The sequence below is a fragment of the Daphnia pulicaria genome, chromosome 7, assembly GCF_021234035.1.
Source record: "Daphnia pulicaria isolate SC F1-1A chromosome 7, SC_F0-13Bv2, whole genome shotgun sequence".
In the NCBI taxonomy this organism is placed as follows: Eukaryota; Metazoa; Arthropoda; class Branchiopoda; order Diplostraca; family Daphniidae; genus Daphnia; species Daphnia pulicaria.
Window position 1 is genome coordinate 3,563,736 of NC_060919.1, and position 15,271 is coordinate 3,579,006.

Sequence of the window (15,271 nt, forward strand, 5' to 3'; positions counted from 1 at the left end):
AAGCCGATTTATAAGAGAAAATGATCGTGAACACAAATGTATCCTGCTGCTATAAATTATATTATTGTCCAAATCCAGTATTGAGCATTAAAGGAGTTATTTCATGGTTACATTATAAAAGAAAAGTCAAAGTACGCAACGATAATGATACACGAATTATTGCAGTGTCCATAAATCAAAGTTACGTAAACGTGACATGTAATGAAGATAATAGAGTGCCAGAGAGCTTTCAGACAATCTTCGGGTTTTTATGCCTGTGGGACGTTTTCCCAAACGCATTCGGCTGTGAGATCTTTGGTGTTGCCCGGAGCGTTATTGAAACTGAAAATCAGAAAGTTCGCCTTTGAAGTGTAAGCTGTGTTGACCGCACCAACTGTAACTGGCGTAACAAGAGGAAACACCTGCACAAAATGAAAAAGAAATTTTTTTTTACATGAAAATCAGTTAACATTGTTGTGTTTTTTTAATAACTAGATGACATACGGAGAGCGTGGTGCTGCTTCCCAACGAAGTGCATGTAAGCTTGACATTGGTTTTGGGGTAATAAGCGACCAAAGTGTACGCGCAAACGATGTTGCTTGATGTTGCTGTTACGCTAACGGAGATGGTTCCGTTGGGAGATGCGGACGCCCCTGAGTCTGGTCCTTCGCCGCAAGCTGAATATTAAAATGTTGTTATATAAAAGGAAAACGAAAATCACCATATAGAAAATAATAGTTAGATGAACAAATTTTCAAAGTAAAAAAAACAAAAAACAGACTGTAGATATGCTATCATCTATTATAAAATTAAGAACTTACTAGTAATATTTCCGGGAGGAGGCGGTGGAATTACTTCTGGACAGACCGTGCAGTTGGGGCATACATCGCAAGCAGCACAAGCCGGGCAGGGTTGAGTCAAAAGATTCGGGAAATAACCGAAAAACGGTCCCAAACCTTGTTGTCCTGTAAAGACGACGATACAATTTAACGTGTTATTTATAGAAATGAATGTTACATGGGGATCACGTTCATTCGTTCAATGTAAGTTATATACGTTTACGATGGTGAAATATATAAAAAATAGCCTTAACTAACAGCTCACCGATCATTGGATTAATTGGCGAATTCGATTGACGGGGACCAGGTCCAAAACGAGATTCCATCACGGGTTGAACGCGGTAAAAAGGAGTAGGAAACAACAACTGTTTCGGCTCTCTGCCGGTGGAGGTTGCACTTGCTGAGGCCAGCCAAACAGCTGCGATCTAATTGAACATAAATCAACAGTTGCAATAGTATTTAAATGGTTAACAGTTTTTGATAATGTAAATGCAGTAAAAATCAGTAGTTAATTAATCATCACACTTACCAGCAGAGGAAAGATGGTAACCAAGCAGCATTTCGCGGTCATTTTCTCTTCTCAGTGCTATATCTGGTGCTAAAGAAGACGATAGGCAGGAAGAAGATTCGATAATGAAATAATGAAAAAAAAAGCTGCCTATTTATACCCAAAACCGAAAACTACAAGAAACAAGGCGTGGTCTATTTTTCCCGTCAATTTCTTATTGGCCGGGACTTAGGCTAATGTTGTTGCATTGAGAAAGAAATGTTTGCCTGTCGTCAAGCAACAACCACTTATAAAAAGATTAAAATTAATGGCGATTAATGGGCTAAAAATACAACGTTCGTCAGCATAGCCTTGCATGATGGAAACGATGTTCGAAACAATAATTCACCTTGATCTTCCATTCAATTAGCGCATGTTTGTGCCAAAATTTGAATTTCTGGAATTACGAAATATCTGCATGATCCCACCTTATAGGCCAACGCACAGTGCCAAATTGCTAATTCATTCTTGTCATGTGGAACTTTTATCCGTTTCAAATTTTACATTTAATTATTCTTAAAATATTAATTATTCAAATTTTACCTCTATAACCTTGCTGTCGCTTGCTGCCTGAGATGTTTTGGTGATGTTCAAGTTTCATCAAGGCCGTTACAGTTGGCTCCATGTTTCGAAGACCGGTTTTCTGTCTTCCGCGGTCACGAACTCCCGCGAACTCCTCACGATGAACGCCAACGGCCAGCCCTGGACAACATAAATTTAAATATAATTTAGAATTATACAGAAGGAAGAAGTAAATATCTTATTGCCAATTTGCCGCGCATGTAGGCGACGTAATTACACAGCAGAGGGCGATCATTGCGACGAATTTAACAGATTAGAGCTGCTGACCTGCTGTTAGCAATACCCCGTGTTAGTCTTATAGTATAGCGCGTTCCTAAAGTCAGGAGGAGTTCTCAAGCAGATAGCTATACATATTATTCCCAGTTATTCCCACAGCTGATATAGACGGTTGCTATGTGATCTTGTGCAAATTAGTTGTCAAGGGCAAAAAACAAACAAAAACAGGTCCACCGGAATACAAAATACTCGAATAAATTAAATGCTCATATTAAGCATCTGAAAGGACCGTATTTGGACCAATTTAAGAATCAAATGGGCATTGAGAGCAGTTTCCTTCCAACGGGGACTTATTTTCAAGTTGGGTTAGCGTAAAGTTGAATATACTTTTCTCCGTAGGGCTTACACTAACCATTAACCAGTCATATCGCATCAATCATCACTTACATCAATTAACGAGAGCAGTGGCGGCAGTTGAAACAACAAGTTTGAAACGGTGTCCGCCTTGATGCGCCTAACAAAAACATTGCTGCCTTACGTTCTATAACTTAAATTATTCAAGTTATTTATAAAAAACGAGTTTGGAAAGCTTTCGAAAAATTTGACCATGATAGGCTATTAACCACGAATCTTTATTTGGAGTTTCTGAATAAACAAACCTATACGCTCAGTCGCTTAGTCAACGACCCCAGAACCTATGGAACGCCATAGGGACAAAAAATTAACTGCTCCAAAGTAAGCATTAATTTTTTGCTCTCCAAAAATAAGTGCTCAAAATTTAGTGCTCTCTCGCATCCGCCCTCTAGCGGGCGGTTCGAAATATTTCGCTTTCAATGAAAATATTGACAATTGAATAGGCCTTATATCGATTATATCGATTAAAATCTAATTTACGAATACATCAGCGTCGATCAGCGTCTTACCCCATCACCTCCGCCACCAGCCCACCACCCTTCTGTCCTGTGATTTTTTTCGTGTTTTTTTTAATGATTCCATCTTTGTCTTCGTGACTAGTACTTCGTCGATACTTTTTCTTCTTCGCCAGCAGAAGTAACAATATTAGTCCTGGCATGTTCCGTTGTTCGGAATCGCCGGAATCCGGAATGGATGCATGACGGATTTCAGGATTCTCAGAAGACATAAGGGGTTGCCGGGTTGGCAAAGGTGATGAGGCAAGAAAAAGGGCAAGCATTCGAATTTAGAAATCCCATAGTTAAGCTAAATATTGGATTTTAATCGATAGCTTCTAACTCCTCTCACAACCAGGCGGAGAAACGAAATATTTTGAACCGCCCGCTAGAGGGCGGATGCGAGAGAGCACTAAATTTTCAGCACTTATTTTTGGAGAGCACAAAATTAATGCTTACTTTGGAGCAGTTAATTTTTTGTCCCTATGGCGTTCCATAAGAACCAAGCCCTGAACAAATAATAAAGGAGCCTATCGGAACCTATAGCCTACATCACAAATATTTCATTTAGTAATAATTTTGAGTTCTTCATAAAGCATTAATAAACGCGGTGTTAAAATAAAATCACTATAGTTTAGATTTGACAGTGTAGAAAGCTTTACCCTACTAATTCACGTTTTGTTAGTTGAATCGAGTTGAATAGTAGTATTGGCATACTATGCATATTTGCTTCTGCCCACTTGTGCCAACTGTTACAATATCTGTATCAATAGGATGCATTCACTTTACACTGTAATCAGGTGTTGTTTTCAGAAACGTATTATCGGTATATTCGAGTCCAAAACGAGTGCTGCTTTCGTCGTATATAACGTACACTAAAATTACATACACATTAATTTCATGTTACCATACCATTTAAAATTTAAAATATTTAAATCACACTTATTATCTGATTGACCTCAGCTGTTTTTTGTTTTGTTTTTAATTCTGTGACCCGGAGCATGATACCTTCACTGCAACAACCTGATGAACCGATTTGAGGAGATGGATTGTGTGCAGCTATATTTGTGTAGTAGTTAATGGGTTTAATGGGTAAGCGTCATTAATTGACATATGTCAGTCAACTCGGCTTTCTGCCCATGTGTGCCAACTGAGTGTGTGTGCCAGTTAGAATATCCGAGAACATCAGTGAAATAGGATTCAGTGTCGAAAGTAGTTTATTTACTTTAGATAGTTGCTATTGATTTATTGTAGTCATATATACTGCTGGCTGAACGCTTTCGTGACTAGTTATTGCCATGTTTTTATAAGTCTAAATGGGTTAGCTGCTATTAGCTAAAGCAGAATGCGTACGTGCTCTAGATTCTGTAGCATATGGTTGTGCGCAATATTGATGCTGCTGAGTAAATTAACAACTGCTTTCCACCATTTAAGTCAATACGATATCAGTATATAAACTGATCGATTCCAGTTACAAAAGTACTTCGTCCTTCGTCGTTCAATCGAGTCATCATCCGTCATCATCTCTACTTTTCACTGAAGCTACAAAGGTAAGTTGGACTAACACCACACAATTGGTTTTTATAGGCTAAACATTTTAGTTACGTAATAGATGATATATTTATTTTCACTGTTGTTTATTTCTGAATCGCATACTTTTTACTCCTTTACATGATAAGAATGGCGAAAATGGGCTATGTTGCATTGGCTTTGGTTGCAATTTTCTGTATTGTTCACGTCCAAGGACTTTCTGATGATGTAGAAGCTGCATGGGAACAATTTCAGGTATAAAAACCGAGATAATTAAAAACATAATGGCCATTATTTGGGACTGTATTATTACAATGCAAAGTATTTTCTTAATCGTTCTTAATTTAAAGGCTCATCATCCGAGTAACACCAAATCCCACACTGACGCTGCAAAGCGCAAAGGAAACTTTGTTAAGACACACGAAATGATCCAGAGGCACAATAAGAACAAGAATGCCGCATACCAACTAGAACACAATGATTTCTCTGTCATGGTTTGTTACATATTTTTAATTTAAAAAAATTTGAAATTATTATTTCATCAATCTTTAAAAAAAAATAGGATGAAGCAGAGAAAAAACTTTACACTGGCGCAGTTGCTCCATCAGGTTCGAGATTTCTGATTGCCGATCAGCAGTTGGATGATTCTATGCGCCAGATACCAACTTCCGTAATTATTTCTTTTTTCCAAATCCGTTTTATATTTAAATCTATAATCATATATATTGAATCAAAATTTATTACATCATTTCAGTTGGACTATAGAACTAACACCTGTTTGGCGCCAGTTAAAAATCAAGGATCGGTAATTTCTACAATTGATAACCATTATTAACAAAACTGGTTTCGTCACTATATTCACTTTATTTAATGTTTACAGTGCGGAAGCTGTTGGGCTTTCACTGCCATAACGCCGCTTGAGTTCGCTCAATGCAAAAAGAGTGGTTCTAGAGTTATTTTGAGGTAATTATCATTTGGAGCAATATATTTTAGTCATTTTTCGTGTCAGCGTGGTGTGCGAAGAAAGGCTCGTTTTGAAACAGAAATTTCTATCTTTATAATCGCTGAAAAATGGCATTCAAATAGTTAACTATTTTCACTTTTAGCGAACAACAACTGGTCGACTGCGACCCTAACAATGGCGGTTGTAACGGCGGATGGTATACAACCGCTTGGAACTATCTAAGGGGTGGATCAGCGAGACAGTCGGCCTATTCTTACACTGCTGTTGTAAGTTATTGATTTGTTTGATTTTTTAATTGAAAAAAATCTTCCTATACATTTTATTTTCTACAGAAAGGAACTTGCAAGTTTTCCACGTCCACGATTGGCTCGACTGTCGCTACGTACGGTGGCGTTACATCCAAATCACCGTCCGCAATGCAAGCGGCCCTCGTGAGATACGGTCCCCTTTCAGTGGCTATCACCGTCATCAACTCCTTTTACTCTTATAAGTAAGTTATATCTCAAAAAAGAAACTCGTTTTGTTAAATAATTATTTATTAACTACCTGTCATGTCAAATATGAGAATTTGTTATTCATCTACATTCTGTTTCTCCAATTCAATTTGTAAAATAGGAGCGGCGTTTACACTGATGCGGCGTGCGACAATAAGGGTGTGAATCACGGTGTGGTTGTCGTAGGATGGGGTAATCTTTCTGGAACGGATTATTGGATTGTTCGTAATTCATGGGGATCCGGATGGGGAAGCGCGGGCTACATTTTAATGCAGCGGGGTGTTAACAAATGCAGTATCGAAACTTACCCAGCCGCTGTTGCATCCGTCGTCTAAAAACACTAAAAGGTCATCTTTTCTACGTAAACAACCATTGAAGAAACAAGTCTTTTGGAGATTTTTCTTATTTATGTTTCACTGTCTGCAAATCTGTGTGTGTCACAGCCTTTTAGATGATGAGCGTGTTAATGTTATAAAACTACTTGGTAAACTTGGGATATAATACATATAAATCAGCATAGATAAATCAAAATTCTGGCCTATTCTTTTCGTTTCTTCATAAATAAATGTCTGAAATATGATCCTTCTCGTAAAACCCCGTTTGAAATTCATTTTGTTTAACCTCAATAGCAGGTATCGAAATTCGAGTTGCCGTATGCGGCGGTCTTAATTAATTCCAAAATATCACACGAACTACTACTAGTAATTTTAATCCGGATCTTTGAGCGTTAGAATTGCCTTGTGGTTCTGAAGTCTAAAACAAGATAGACCTCATGAACAAAAAGCCTTATTATTGTTCGGCTCTCTTTTCGACCGGAATAATTAAGTAGTCAATTTTTCGATCGATTTCCAGATTTAGACTTGTCTATTCCCGATTTTCTTGATTATACTTCATTCATAGGAACCGGAACCCCCCTAAAAAATTAATCAAATAAAAATTAGTTGCACGAGGTTTTACTATCCGATCATAGAGGGCTTTTGTCGAGTAGCACATTCAGTGCGCGAACTGTTGTCAAAGAATTTCTCTGCGTAAACGATACCTATTTCTTTTGCCATATTTGCCCGAAAAACGAGAATTCGTTTTCAATATTAACTGCAGGGTTTGAGCTATTTACGTTCCACTGGTCAACGTAATTTCAATCAAAACGCGTTTTCCCAAATCAGGAATTGTACAAAGTTGTAAGCAGATAATGGCTCGAATTCCATTATGCTAGTCATCTGTGTCCCTTTTTCTTTCGGTCGCTTGAAGTTTATCAACTACTCACGGCCTTCCGATTGATTTCATCAACGTAAATTATTATCATTAAGCCAAAAAATCATTGCAACATGGCTGAAAATGGTAAAAATGATGGTGGCAATATCTTGAGGTATTTGGCAATTTTAATATTTAGATGTAACCAATACTAATGTTTGTTTTTGACATGGTAGTGCTGGGGACAGTCAAACACTGGACAAGCGTGTTGCAGCTCGTCAGTTAATCAAACGTTATTATTTCCAGCTGACTGAAGGATGTGGTGACCCAAACTGTAACAATGAACATTGTGCCTCTAGTAAAAAAGTTCAAAATCTTTCTCCGAACCAAGCTGCTGCTCAGGTATCAACATAAAAAATAATTTTAGAAGAAACCAGTCATTGATTGATTATATTGCATAGGCTCTGGATTTATTTGCCCGCAAAGGAAGGCTTTGTGTTGGCACTGGCAAGAATGAACTACCAAGCACATTGTTTCCTGAAATTACACCTGCTAGTACTAGTGCCATCTCTGATCAGCAATTGCTCAAAGTATGTAACCAATTATTTCATTTCAGTAGTCTCATTAATCAGGCTAGATTTCCAATTTGAAGCAGGGATTGTGGGTTCCTCCAGCTCTGAGTGTGTCTGGCCATCCTGCAAATGACAAATCAGGCATTTCCAAACCAACCAAGTTGACAGAAACAAATTTTAAGCAGATCGTTGACAATTGCAAAGAATATGGAATCTATTCAAAGCTAGTTCACACATTGGGACATGTCTTTGCCAATCCTGAGCTGTTGGGGAAGAGTTTTATTACGCAAGGAAACAACTCATGTACATCTACATTAGGACATGGCCAGCTAAGTAAAGAACAACTTCGCTCGATGGAGGTGGATTTGGATAAAGATAAAGACAGCCAAGAAGCCGTCGCAGAACCTCGTCTCCAGGACGTTGGCCAAGAAGTCACCGTTGATATCTGTTGCATCCGCCGATCATTCGAAGCCTTGAGCTCCATCGAGCCACAAAACTACGAAAGCGCCTTAGTTCACGCCCTCATTCTTCTATGCGAAACTATTGAACTGGATATGAAATTCGGGAGGCAAAAAGCTGAAGTCAATTTGCTCAACGTCTTCGTCATTGTTTTCGAACTACCGTGGCTTGGCACTGGTGACTACTTTGAAAGTGTTTTGCCGACCTTATGCCGCGCCTGCGCTCTTTTACCTCTAACCCAACAAGCCACTCTAGTCCGATTTTGGGCGGCTCACAGTGTCCCCAATCTAAGAAATCTGGTCCAAACACTTCAACAGCTCATTAGTTTTAGAGTGTTATCAGGAGATTTTGGGCGAGACTATGCCATCAATGATGACAATACTATTACTGCTTGTGTCAAGGTATAGTGGTTTAAATATCATACTGCAATGCTTACCCCTCTTATTCGTTTATTTTCCAATTTGTCTAACAGGTGATGCGAATACTGTACTGCGTCAACATATTTTCTTGTGCCACACCTAGCAGTAAGTTGACTGGTGCATCAGTTGACGCGATGGAAACAGACGATCCTTCTAAAGATTCCTTCGATGTCTTTTCGTTTGGAATCGATCCTTCCCCTAGGTTGGGTTCAAAGCAAAACAAGGTAAGCTTTGACATTTCGAAACAAAAATGGTTTTGATCCATTTCTTATTGTTTTATATACAGACAAGAAAGAATGATCCACTTATGTCGGAACTTGGAGTCAACGTTCTTGACTGTCGACAACCTCCGGTCGCTTTTGCTGATTTCTACAACGAACCGTTAAGTGATGTTGTTGAGATGGATCGTGATTTTGCCTACTTTGCCGCGGCCTCCGAAGCCCCTCCTTCGGCTTCCAACAATGCGTTGAAGATTAGTTTCATGAATTTCCCATTCATTCTAACACCGGCCGCCAAAGCCCTCGGTCTCTATTATGATAACCGTATCAGAATGTACAGCGAACGTCGTCAAAGTATTTTCAACAGCGTCATGAACGGACAACCGAGTAATCCATATCTAAAGGTATTTAATATCAAAAAAAGGTTTTCTAGTCCATTCAGAATTCCTTAACTAAACTTACTTTTTTCTATCCCTATTTCACCAGTTGAAAATTCGACGTGATCATGTCATCGACGATGCCCTTATTGGTTTGGAAATGGTAAGTTTCAATCAGGAATCTAATTAGCTTACATCTTTATTGACATGATTTTACTTAACAGGTAGCCATGGAGAATCCTTCGGATCTCAAGAAGCAATTGGTGGTGGAATTTGAAGGCGAGCAAGGCATTGATGAAGGTGGTCTGTCGAAAGAGTTTTTTCAGTTAGTCATCGACCAAGTTTTCAATCCCGACTACGCCATGTTTGCCTTCAACTCCGACACTCGCAATTTCTGGTTCAACCCTACGTCGTTTGAAAGTGATGCCCAATTTACGTTGATTGGCATCATGCTCGGATTGGCTATTTACAACACGATCATCTTAGACATCCACTTTCCTATGGTTGTCTACCGTAAACTTCTTGGTCGTAAAGGGACATTCGAAGACCTTCAAGAACTCGACCCAACTCTTTGGAAAGGCAAGTCTAATTTCCTCTAATTAAGTCTAAGTTTACATTTAAAAGCTTTTGTATTTTTGCGTGAAAAGGTCTGACAGAACTTCTGGAATACCCGGATTCTGACATTGAAGAAACACTAATGCAAACGTTTAGCATATCTTATAAAGATGTGTTTGGAGTCGTTTACAATCATGACTTGAAGGTATTTCAATTTTATTTGGTTAGTGAAAAATTAATTTGCTAAAGTCTATTTAATGGAAATTAGGAAAATGGCGCAAGTTGCAATGTTAACCTTGAAAATCGACGTGAGTTTGTCGAACTCTACGCAGACTATTTGCTCAACGAGTGTGTCGGTAGGCAGTTTGCAGCTTTTCGTCGCGGTTTTGCTATGGTAACGGAAGAAAGTCCTTTGGGTACGCTCTTCCGGCCGGAAGAAGTCGAACAATTGGTTTGCGGTAGTCATATTTTCGATTTTGAAGAACTCCAAAACGCCACAGAATACGATGGCGGATTTACTGCTCAATCTGAGACCATCAAACATTTTTGGTAACCACGTCAGCAGTGTCCTTTATGCACATTCTTATTAATGTTCTAATTTTGATAACAGGTCAGTCGTCCACGAGCTAAGTGTCGAGGATAAACGACGTTTGCTTCAATTTACTACCGGTTCTGACCGCGTACCTGTCGGAGGATTAGGTCGATTGAAACTAATAATCGCTCGCAATGGAGCCGATTCAGATAGGTAACGCAAGATAGACGAATAATTAATTGAATTAATTAAAATGTATGCTATCCGCATATTTTTACTAGGCTTCCGATGGCTCACACGTGTTATAACGTGCTTCTACTTCCCGAGTACGATAACAAGGAGAAACTAAAGGAGCGTCTGATGAAAGCAATTGATTACTCGAAAGGTTTCGGTATGCTTTAACATAATGAAATCATCTCGTGTGTCGTATTCTGGTTAGCGGTTCATAGGAGCAACAAAAAGGTGTCACTAAAAAGAAATCGTGCTAAATTATTACACTGTTCTTTGTCTTCTTCTTTATCTTGTCTCTAGTTTCGGGATCTTTTTCTGCCGGTGTCCTTTCTCGACCCCTTTATTTTGTACATACGACATTTTGTTGCCCCTCTCTTTTGCCGAATAGAAAAGGGTTGGCAAAAAGCCGAAATCATTCCATGGCGACACATTGTTGGAATAATGAAATCTTTTTGAGCGTTCAGGTAAATAGTTTATTATTAAAGAAAAATTTACGCGTATATTATTACGAATTATCGAAACAAAACAATGGCTGCCATCAATGCAAACATAAAAAAGATAGGGGCTTGCATAGGATTGGCGGAATTGCACAGATTTCCTTGACAGTAATTTACGTCTACAATTAACCCACCGGACTTGGTATCTGTAAAACCACCTTGTTTCAAGGGGACGTCGTTCGTCCTGTCTTGGACAGCTCCACAGAAATAGGTAACGTTGACGGCTTGCCCGGCTGCACAGATAAAAATGAAATATTCTTACAAAAATCTAAAAAGTAATTCGAAGAATTTACGACACTTTACCTGAATAGTAAGCATAACGAATGCAGGAGTTGGTATTAGTCTTGGGACAAGTTACCTTACATCCTCTAGTATCGCAGTAGTCCTTAACAATAGCTGGATCGGGCTCGGGAGATGAGGTGTCGTCTGTGTAGCAATAATTAGAATCCATCTTAATCTTTGGTATGCATCATTTGAATTTTCCCTTAATTTTTTTTTAAGGAATATTTACTTGTAAAAACAAAGGGCGTAAAGCACGGGACATATTTTTTGATCCTGGCACAGTCAGGCACCGTGTTGTTCTCCGATACTCCCGGCCAGGTGAACTGGTAGCATTCTAAAATGGAAGTTGTGCTTGTACTGTTGGAAGTCGTAGTATCCCTTTTCTCTCGAACGGGTTCGACTGTTTCAACGACTCGATAACCGACGTTTCCGTGACCAAACTGAACTGTTTTATATTCCTGAATAGACGCTAGAAAGAAGCCAAGTATCCATGGAAGTATGGAGAGGTTGAAAGTAGTTATAAATTATGTCGCTTCAAATTGGAAAACAATTACCTTGTAAGCCCACAACAAAAAGGGCTGCGATGATCACCAACCGTACGAGAAGCATTCTTTCAACTTTCTGCTTCGTATTGGTAAACGTCAGCAAAATGAAATGGAATCTTGTGTAACACAGACTGGCTCTCTCTTATCTGCGTAAAGGTGTCGAGTGTGATAAAACGTTTTGCATGTCGTCATTGCTGGGTATCTACCTAGATTGGGCTAATTTATGATTGATAAGGTCTGACCTTTACGGGGGTTTTGAATCTTGGCTCATTCTTGAACGAGGAAAAATTTCATTTTTGAAAAACAAATAATATTTTCATGTGCCCATGTTTTCTGTCCTATGATGTCCAGACCGAAATAGGAGAATAACAAATTGCATTCTCAAAAATTTGAAATCCTTATGACGAAATGAATTTAAGGAACCAAGTCGGCTAAAAATTGAGCTTAAGTTACATTTCCCTAATAGGAGAACCAACAGTTGCGGCATAATCAAGTTTTCCCATTTTTATTCTAGCTTTCATATGCTCCCTTCTTCAAAGTCCAGCTCCCATTTGGTGTCTCTGTATACGACGGTTGCCTAGGCAACGCGACGAAATACTAAACACAAGAACAGTCATATTGTTTTGTTTCCCATGCGGGGTTCTTCACATGCCGAAAAATCAACTCTGGCTAGACGCTTTTCACAGTTCTTCACTAAATTTGAAAGCCGAATGTGGCGTAGTGCTACTAGCGGTGGACGATTTGGCCAAAGATGGAACCAATCGTCTTTTGGCCCTCTTGGTGGGCTACGAGCTCAGCTATCTCAAGATACTCAACGGAACCGACTTGCAGTGTGAAATCAGCTTGCCTGAAATGGCTGTCGCTCTCTGCACCTTCAGTATGGATGGATCACTTCCAGGTATTATTTACTGCCAATCAATTTATCTTTTGTGTTAAATGTATTGAGCTCCGTGAATCTTTCAGGTATTGCTGTCGGTGCTGGATCATCCTTGTACATCTACAAAAATTTCAAACCTTATTACAAATACAACATACCAAACGGTGGTCCCACTAATACCGAACAGGTGAAAATGAAATGGAATTCAATTTCAGCCGATAATTTATTTACTATTTGAAAACACATTCAGGCTGAAATTACTCAACTAGCCGCCTTGTCACGCTCAACTCCGGACGTTTCTTCTTCATCGCTACTGTTGGTAGGCACCGAACATAATTCCCTGCTGATAATCGATCCGCACACCTTCAACGCAATTAGCAGAGTAAGTTTGATGATTCTAACTGAGGCTGAAATTGTAATTTATGTTTAATTACGTCAGATTGAACTTCCGGGTGTACCCACTTCCATCAAATGCAGTGGGTTTTATGACGTGGAAGCTGTTATTTTGATCACTACCCCAGACGGAGGCGTCTACATATTGCGATCCAATCAAAAGCCCATGGAGGCCAAACCTTTTATGTCTCCAAGATCGTCAATAGTGGAAGTGGCTTTCAACGGCGTCACCATTGCCGTTGCAACTAGCGACCGTACGATTAAACATTACACTGTGCAGGTATAACAGCTCCCATAACATTTTTTAAAAAGGTGATGTGTTATATCTTGAAATATTTAGGGACAAGAATTGCGGAAAATCGTTGTCGACGATTTTATTTTGGCCATTACTTGGATTGAAATGGCAAATCAGGAAATTTCTTTGCTGGCCGTTTCACTAGCAAACGGAGAAGTTCAGTTCTACCGTCAAGACATCCTGATAGAAAAGTTGCGCTTTAACACGGGTATTATCTCGATGACGTGCGGACGATTTGGAAGAGAAGACGGTGTTCTAGTCATGGTATCAAAAGGTTACTTTTAATTATTTCAAAACAAAGTGAATTTACTTAACGGATTAAATACGCTTGCGAGCAGATGGAGATCTCATCGTGAAAATTCTGAATCGCGGATACAAAACGAACAAACCGATTTCAACTGATTTAAATGCAACTAAGGCAGCAACATCTAATAGTACCAAGAAGAAATCCCTTTGGCCAGCCAAGACAAAATTGTTTGTCGATCAAACAATGAGGGAAAAAGAAGACCCCAAAAGTAAAATTGAATCAAAGCTTTGAAATTAATCCGTCTCTGATGTGTGCTGATTGAAATTTGGTTTACAAGAAATGTATCGCCAGTTTCAAGAAGGAATATGCCGGTTACATCTTCGAGCTCTACAAGAATGGATGAATGTGTCGTCGAATACCGTTGATAAAACGGATGTAGGACCGCTGGATTCGGTGCCGGACGAAAAACGCTGCGTCCATCTTGTAGCGAAATTACTGGGCTCTGGATCTAGGTTCATGTTACACCTTCTTCTGCAGAATATAAGCGAAACAGTTATCGACAACTTAACAGTTATGCTCCAAGTAACTGAAGGCAAACTGTCGTTGGAGCGCTCGTGCGTGAAACTGGCAATGCTGCTGCCCAACACTCAAAATTGGATCAAAATTAGTGTCCGCGACCCAATGAGCCAAGGCGGTCAAGTGATTGTGATTGTAACGAAAAACACGGAGCCGGATTCCGAATCAACTGTTCGCGGATTTTTAGTTTCTTCGGCAAAAATTTATATTTCTCCAACAATATAAATATCTGCAAAATGTAAAGTAACAGTAACGGAATGGCTCTTCCGTTACTGTATGATAACATATACTGTATTTTTGAGAGAAGCTTGTATTACTATCGTAACTATTGATATTCCAAAGATAAACGGTTCGCCATATTACCGGTTGATGGACTGCACATTAGCACACAGTACACTGCGATAAGCCCTGTAAATTCTTAACTAAGGCAGCAGTGGAGTCAATTATTAATTCTTGGATGTCTAGATCTAAAGAGTATCATCAACAAATATTGTGGAAGCTTTTTAGGCGCTTTGTACTAGGCTATTAGCTTTTACGCAAAGAAAAGAAGGGATTGACTCAGTGATTCTTTAGCAAGCTTCTTTACGACTGTGCTGATGGTCAATATTTAATGTCGACTCCTAAAGAGAATGACGCAGATCTTCACATGTCGTTTATTACGGAAGTTAAATTTTGAATTGTTTACTTTGCGGAGTCAGGAATACTTTTGAGAGTTTTAACCTCCCCGAAATGAAAAATTTACATTACTGGCTATGTGGCTAATCCAAATGATCTCATGTGTCTTAATATTATTACGTGCATTAATTATACTCAAACACCAAACGCTTTTTGCAAAATATCAGAAAGCAGAATAAATTGAATAAAAATCTGAAAAAAAATCGATCGACTTGCTGCTTATTCTTCTTAGTGTTGCGACTTGGCAACCTTGCGCTTAAAATCATTGTTG

General features: G+C 39.0%; 6 protein-coding genes across 11 annotated transcripts in view; 3 read left to right on the forward strand and 3 right to left on the reverse strand.

Annotated features, from left to right (window-relative positions):
- The window catches only part of LOC124349426 (glucose dehydrogenase [FAD, quinone]-like), a 211,430-nt gene that overhangs the window by 83,604 nt on the left and 112,555 nt on the right, over positions 1 to 15,271 (reverse strand). The gene's annotated exons all lie outside the window — the stretch shown is intronic.
- On the reverse strand, positions 40 to 1,466 carry LOC124349980. Its single transcript, XM_046800944.1, has 5 exons — positions 1,348 to 1,466; positions 1,084 to 1,243; positions 801 to 944; positions 484 to 656; positions 40 to 401 (listed from the first exon to the last, which is right to left on the reverse strand). Exons 1-5 carry the CDS (start codon positions 1,387 to 1,389, stop codon positions 249 to 251), a joined length of 672 nt encoding a protein of 223 aa, XP_046656900.1. The 5' UTR covers positions 1,390 to 1,466; the 3' UTR covers positions 40 to 248.
- Positions 4,499 to 6,586, forward strand: LOC124349870 (ervatamin-B-like). The gene is made up of 9 exons (XM_046800789.1): positions 4,499 to 4,621; positions 4,751 to 4,856; positions 4,952 to 5,095; positions 5,164 to 5,271; positions 5,356 to 5,406; positions 5,482 to 5,564; positions 5,708 to 5,831; positions 5,898 to 6,055; positions 6,181 to 6,586. Exons 2-9 carry the CDS (start codon positions 4,752 to 4,754, stop codon positions 6,392 to 6,394), a joined length of 987 nt encoding a protein of 328 aa, XP_046656745.1. The 5' UTR covers positions 4,499 to 4,621; position 4,751; the 3' UTR covers positions 6,395 to 6,586.
- Positions 7,008 to 10,901, forward strand: LOC124349454 (ubiquitin-protein ligase E3A-like). 4 transcript variants are annotated; one of them, XM_046800074.1, is made up of 13 exons: positions 7,008 to 7,087; positions 7,158 to 7,425; positions 7,487 to 7,652; positions 7,712 to 7,840; positions 7,888 to 8,682; positions 8,754 to 8,924; positions 8,987 to 9,322; positions 9,405 to 9,458; positions 9,520 to 9,874; positions 9,943 to 10,055; positions 10,119 to 10,399; positions 10,461 to 10,595; positions 10,664 to 10,901. In XM_046800074.1, the coding sequence occupies exons 2-13, from the start codon at positions 7,385 to 7,387 to the stop codon at positions 10,782 to 10,784; spliced, it is 2,697 nt and encodes an 898-aa protein (XP_046656030.1). In that variant the 5' UTR covers positions 7,008 to 7,087; positions 7,158 to 7,384; the 3' UTR covers positions 10,785 to 10,901. The 4 variants fall into 4 exon arrangements, with proteins under 4 accessions (XP_046656030.1, XP_046656029.1, XP_046656031.1 ...); XM_046800073.1 differs by having other exon boundaries at positions 7,040 to 7,425; XM_046800075.1 differs by having other exon boundaries at positions 7,040 to 7,425; positions 7,903 to 8,682.
- On the reverse strand, positions 11,073 to 12,057 carry LOC124349999. The gene is made up of 4 exons (XM_046800968.1): positions 11,947 to 12,057; positions 11,622 to 11,861; positions 11,414 to 11,536; positions 11,073 to 11,343 (listed from the first exon to the last, which is right to left on the reverse strand). Exons 1-4 carry the CDS (start codon positions 11,999 to 12,001, stop codon positions 11,126 to 11,128), a joined length of 636 nt encoding a protein of 211 aa, XP_046656924.1. The 5' UTR covers positions 12,002 to 12,057; the 3' UTR covers positions 11,073 to 11,125.
- On the forward strand, positions 12,213 to 15,135 carry LOC124349623 (Bardet-Biedl syndrome 1 protein-like). 2 transcript variants are annotated; one of them, XM_046800374.1, is made up of 7 exons: positions 12,213 to 12,835; positions 12,901 to 13,001; positions 13,065 to 13,196; positions 13,254 to 13,487; positions 13,548 to 13,776; positions 13,841 to 14,017; positions 14,087 to 15,135. In XM_046800374.1, exons 1-7 carry the CDS (start codon positions 12,586 to 12,588, stop codon positions 14,548 to 14,550), a joined length of 1,587 nt encoding a protein of 528 aa, XP_046656330.1. In that variant the 5' UTR covers positions 12,213 to 12,585; the 3' UTR covers positions 14,551 to 15,135. The 2 variants fall into 2 exon arrangements, with proteins under 2 accessions (XP_046656330.1, XP_046656332.1); XM_046800376.1 differs by lacking the exon at positions 14,087 to 15,135 and having other exon boundaries at positions 13,548 to 13,766; positions 13,841 to 13,980.

What these genes read in the sequence shown, in the direction of transcription:
- LOC124349454 (XM_046800074.1), top strand. Translation starts at nt 7,385, where the DNA reads ATGGCTGAAAATGGTAAAAATGATGGTGGCAATATCTTGAG. An exon ending in TGGGTTCAAAGCAAAACAAG is followed by an intron (nt 8,925 to 8,986) that starts GTAAGCTTTGAC and finishes TTTTATATACAG; the next exon opens with ACAAGAAAGAATGATCCACT. An exon ending in TTTACAATCATGACTTGAAG is followed by an intron (nt 10,056 to 10,118) that starts GTATTTCAATTT and finishes AATGGAAATTAG; the next exon opens with GAAAATGGCGCAAGTTGCAA.
- LOC124349980 (XM_046800944.1), bottom strand. Translation starts at nt 1,389, where the DNA reads ATGACCGCGAAATGCTGCTTGGTTACCATCTTTCCTCTGCTG. An exon ending in GCCAATTAATCCAATGATCG is followed by an intron (nt 945 to 1,083) that starts GTGAGCTGTTAG and finishes TCGTCTTTACAG; the next exon opens with GACAACAAGGTTTGGGACCG. An exon ending in GAAGCAGCACCACGCTCTCC is followed by an intron (nt 402 to 483) that starts GTATGTCATCTA and finishes CATTTTGTGCAG; the next exon opens with GTGTTTCCTCTTGTTACGCC.
- LOC124349999 (XM_046800968.1), bottom strand. Translation starts at nt 12,001, where the DNA reads ATGCTTCTCGTACGGTTGGTGATCATCGCAGCCCTTTTTGTTGTGGGC. An exon ending in TTTTGTTGTGGGCTTACAAG is followed by an intron (nt 11,862 to 11,946) that starts GTAATTGTTTTC and finishes GCTTCTTTCTAG; the next exon opens with CGTCTATTCAGGAATATAAA. An exon ending in TCGTTATGCTTACTATTCAG is followed by an intron (nt 11,344 to 11,413) that starts GTAAAGTGTCGT and finishes TTATCTGTGCAG; the next exon opens with CCGGGCAAGCCGTCAACGTT.
- LOC124349870 (XM_046800789.1), top strand. Translation starts at nt 4,752, where the DNA reads ATGGCGAAAATGGGCTATGTTGCATTGGCTTTGGTTGCAATTTTCTGT. An exon ending in TGCGCCAGATACCAACTTCC is followed by an intron (nt 5,272 to 5,355) that starts GTAATTATTTCT and finishes ACATCATTTCAG; the next exon opens with TTGGACTATAGAACTAACAC. An exon ending in GGTTCTAGAGTTATTTTGAG is followed by an intron (nt 5,565 to 5,707) that starts GTAATTATCATT and finishes TTTCACTTTTAG; the next exon opens with CGAACAACAACTGGTCGACT.
- LOC124349623 (XM_046800374.1), top strand. Translation starts at nt 12,586, where the DNA reads ATGCCGAAAAATCAACTCTGGCTAGACGCTTTTCACAGTTCTTCACTA. An exon ending in GTCCCACTAATACCGAACAG is followed by an intron (nt 13,002 to 13,064) that starts GTGAAAATGAAA and finishes AAACACATTCAG; the next exon opens with GCTGAAATTACTCAACTAGC. An exon ending in GGAAAAAGAAGACCCCAAAA is followed by an intron (nt 14,018 to 14,086) that starts GTAAAATTGAAT and finishes TTGGTTTACAAG; the next exon opens with AAATGTATCGCCAGTTTCAA.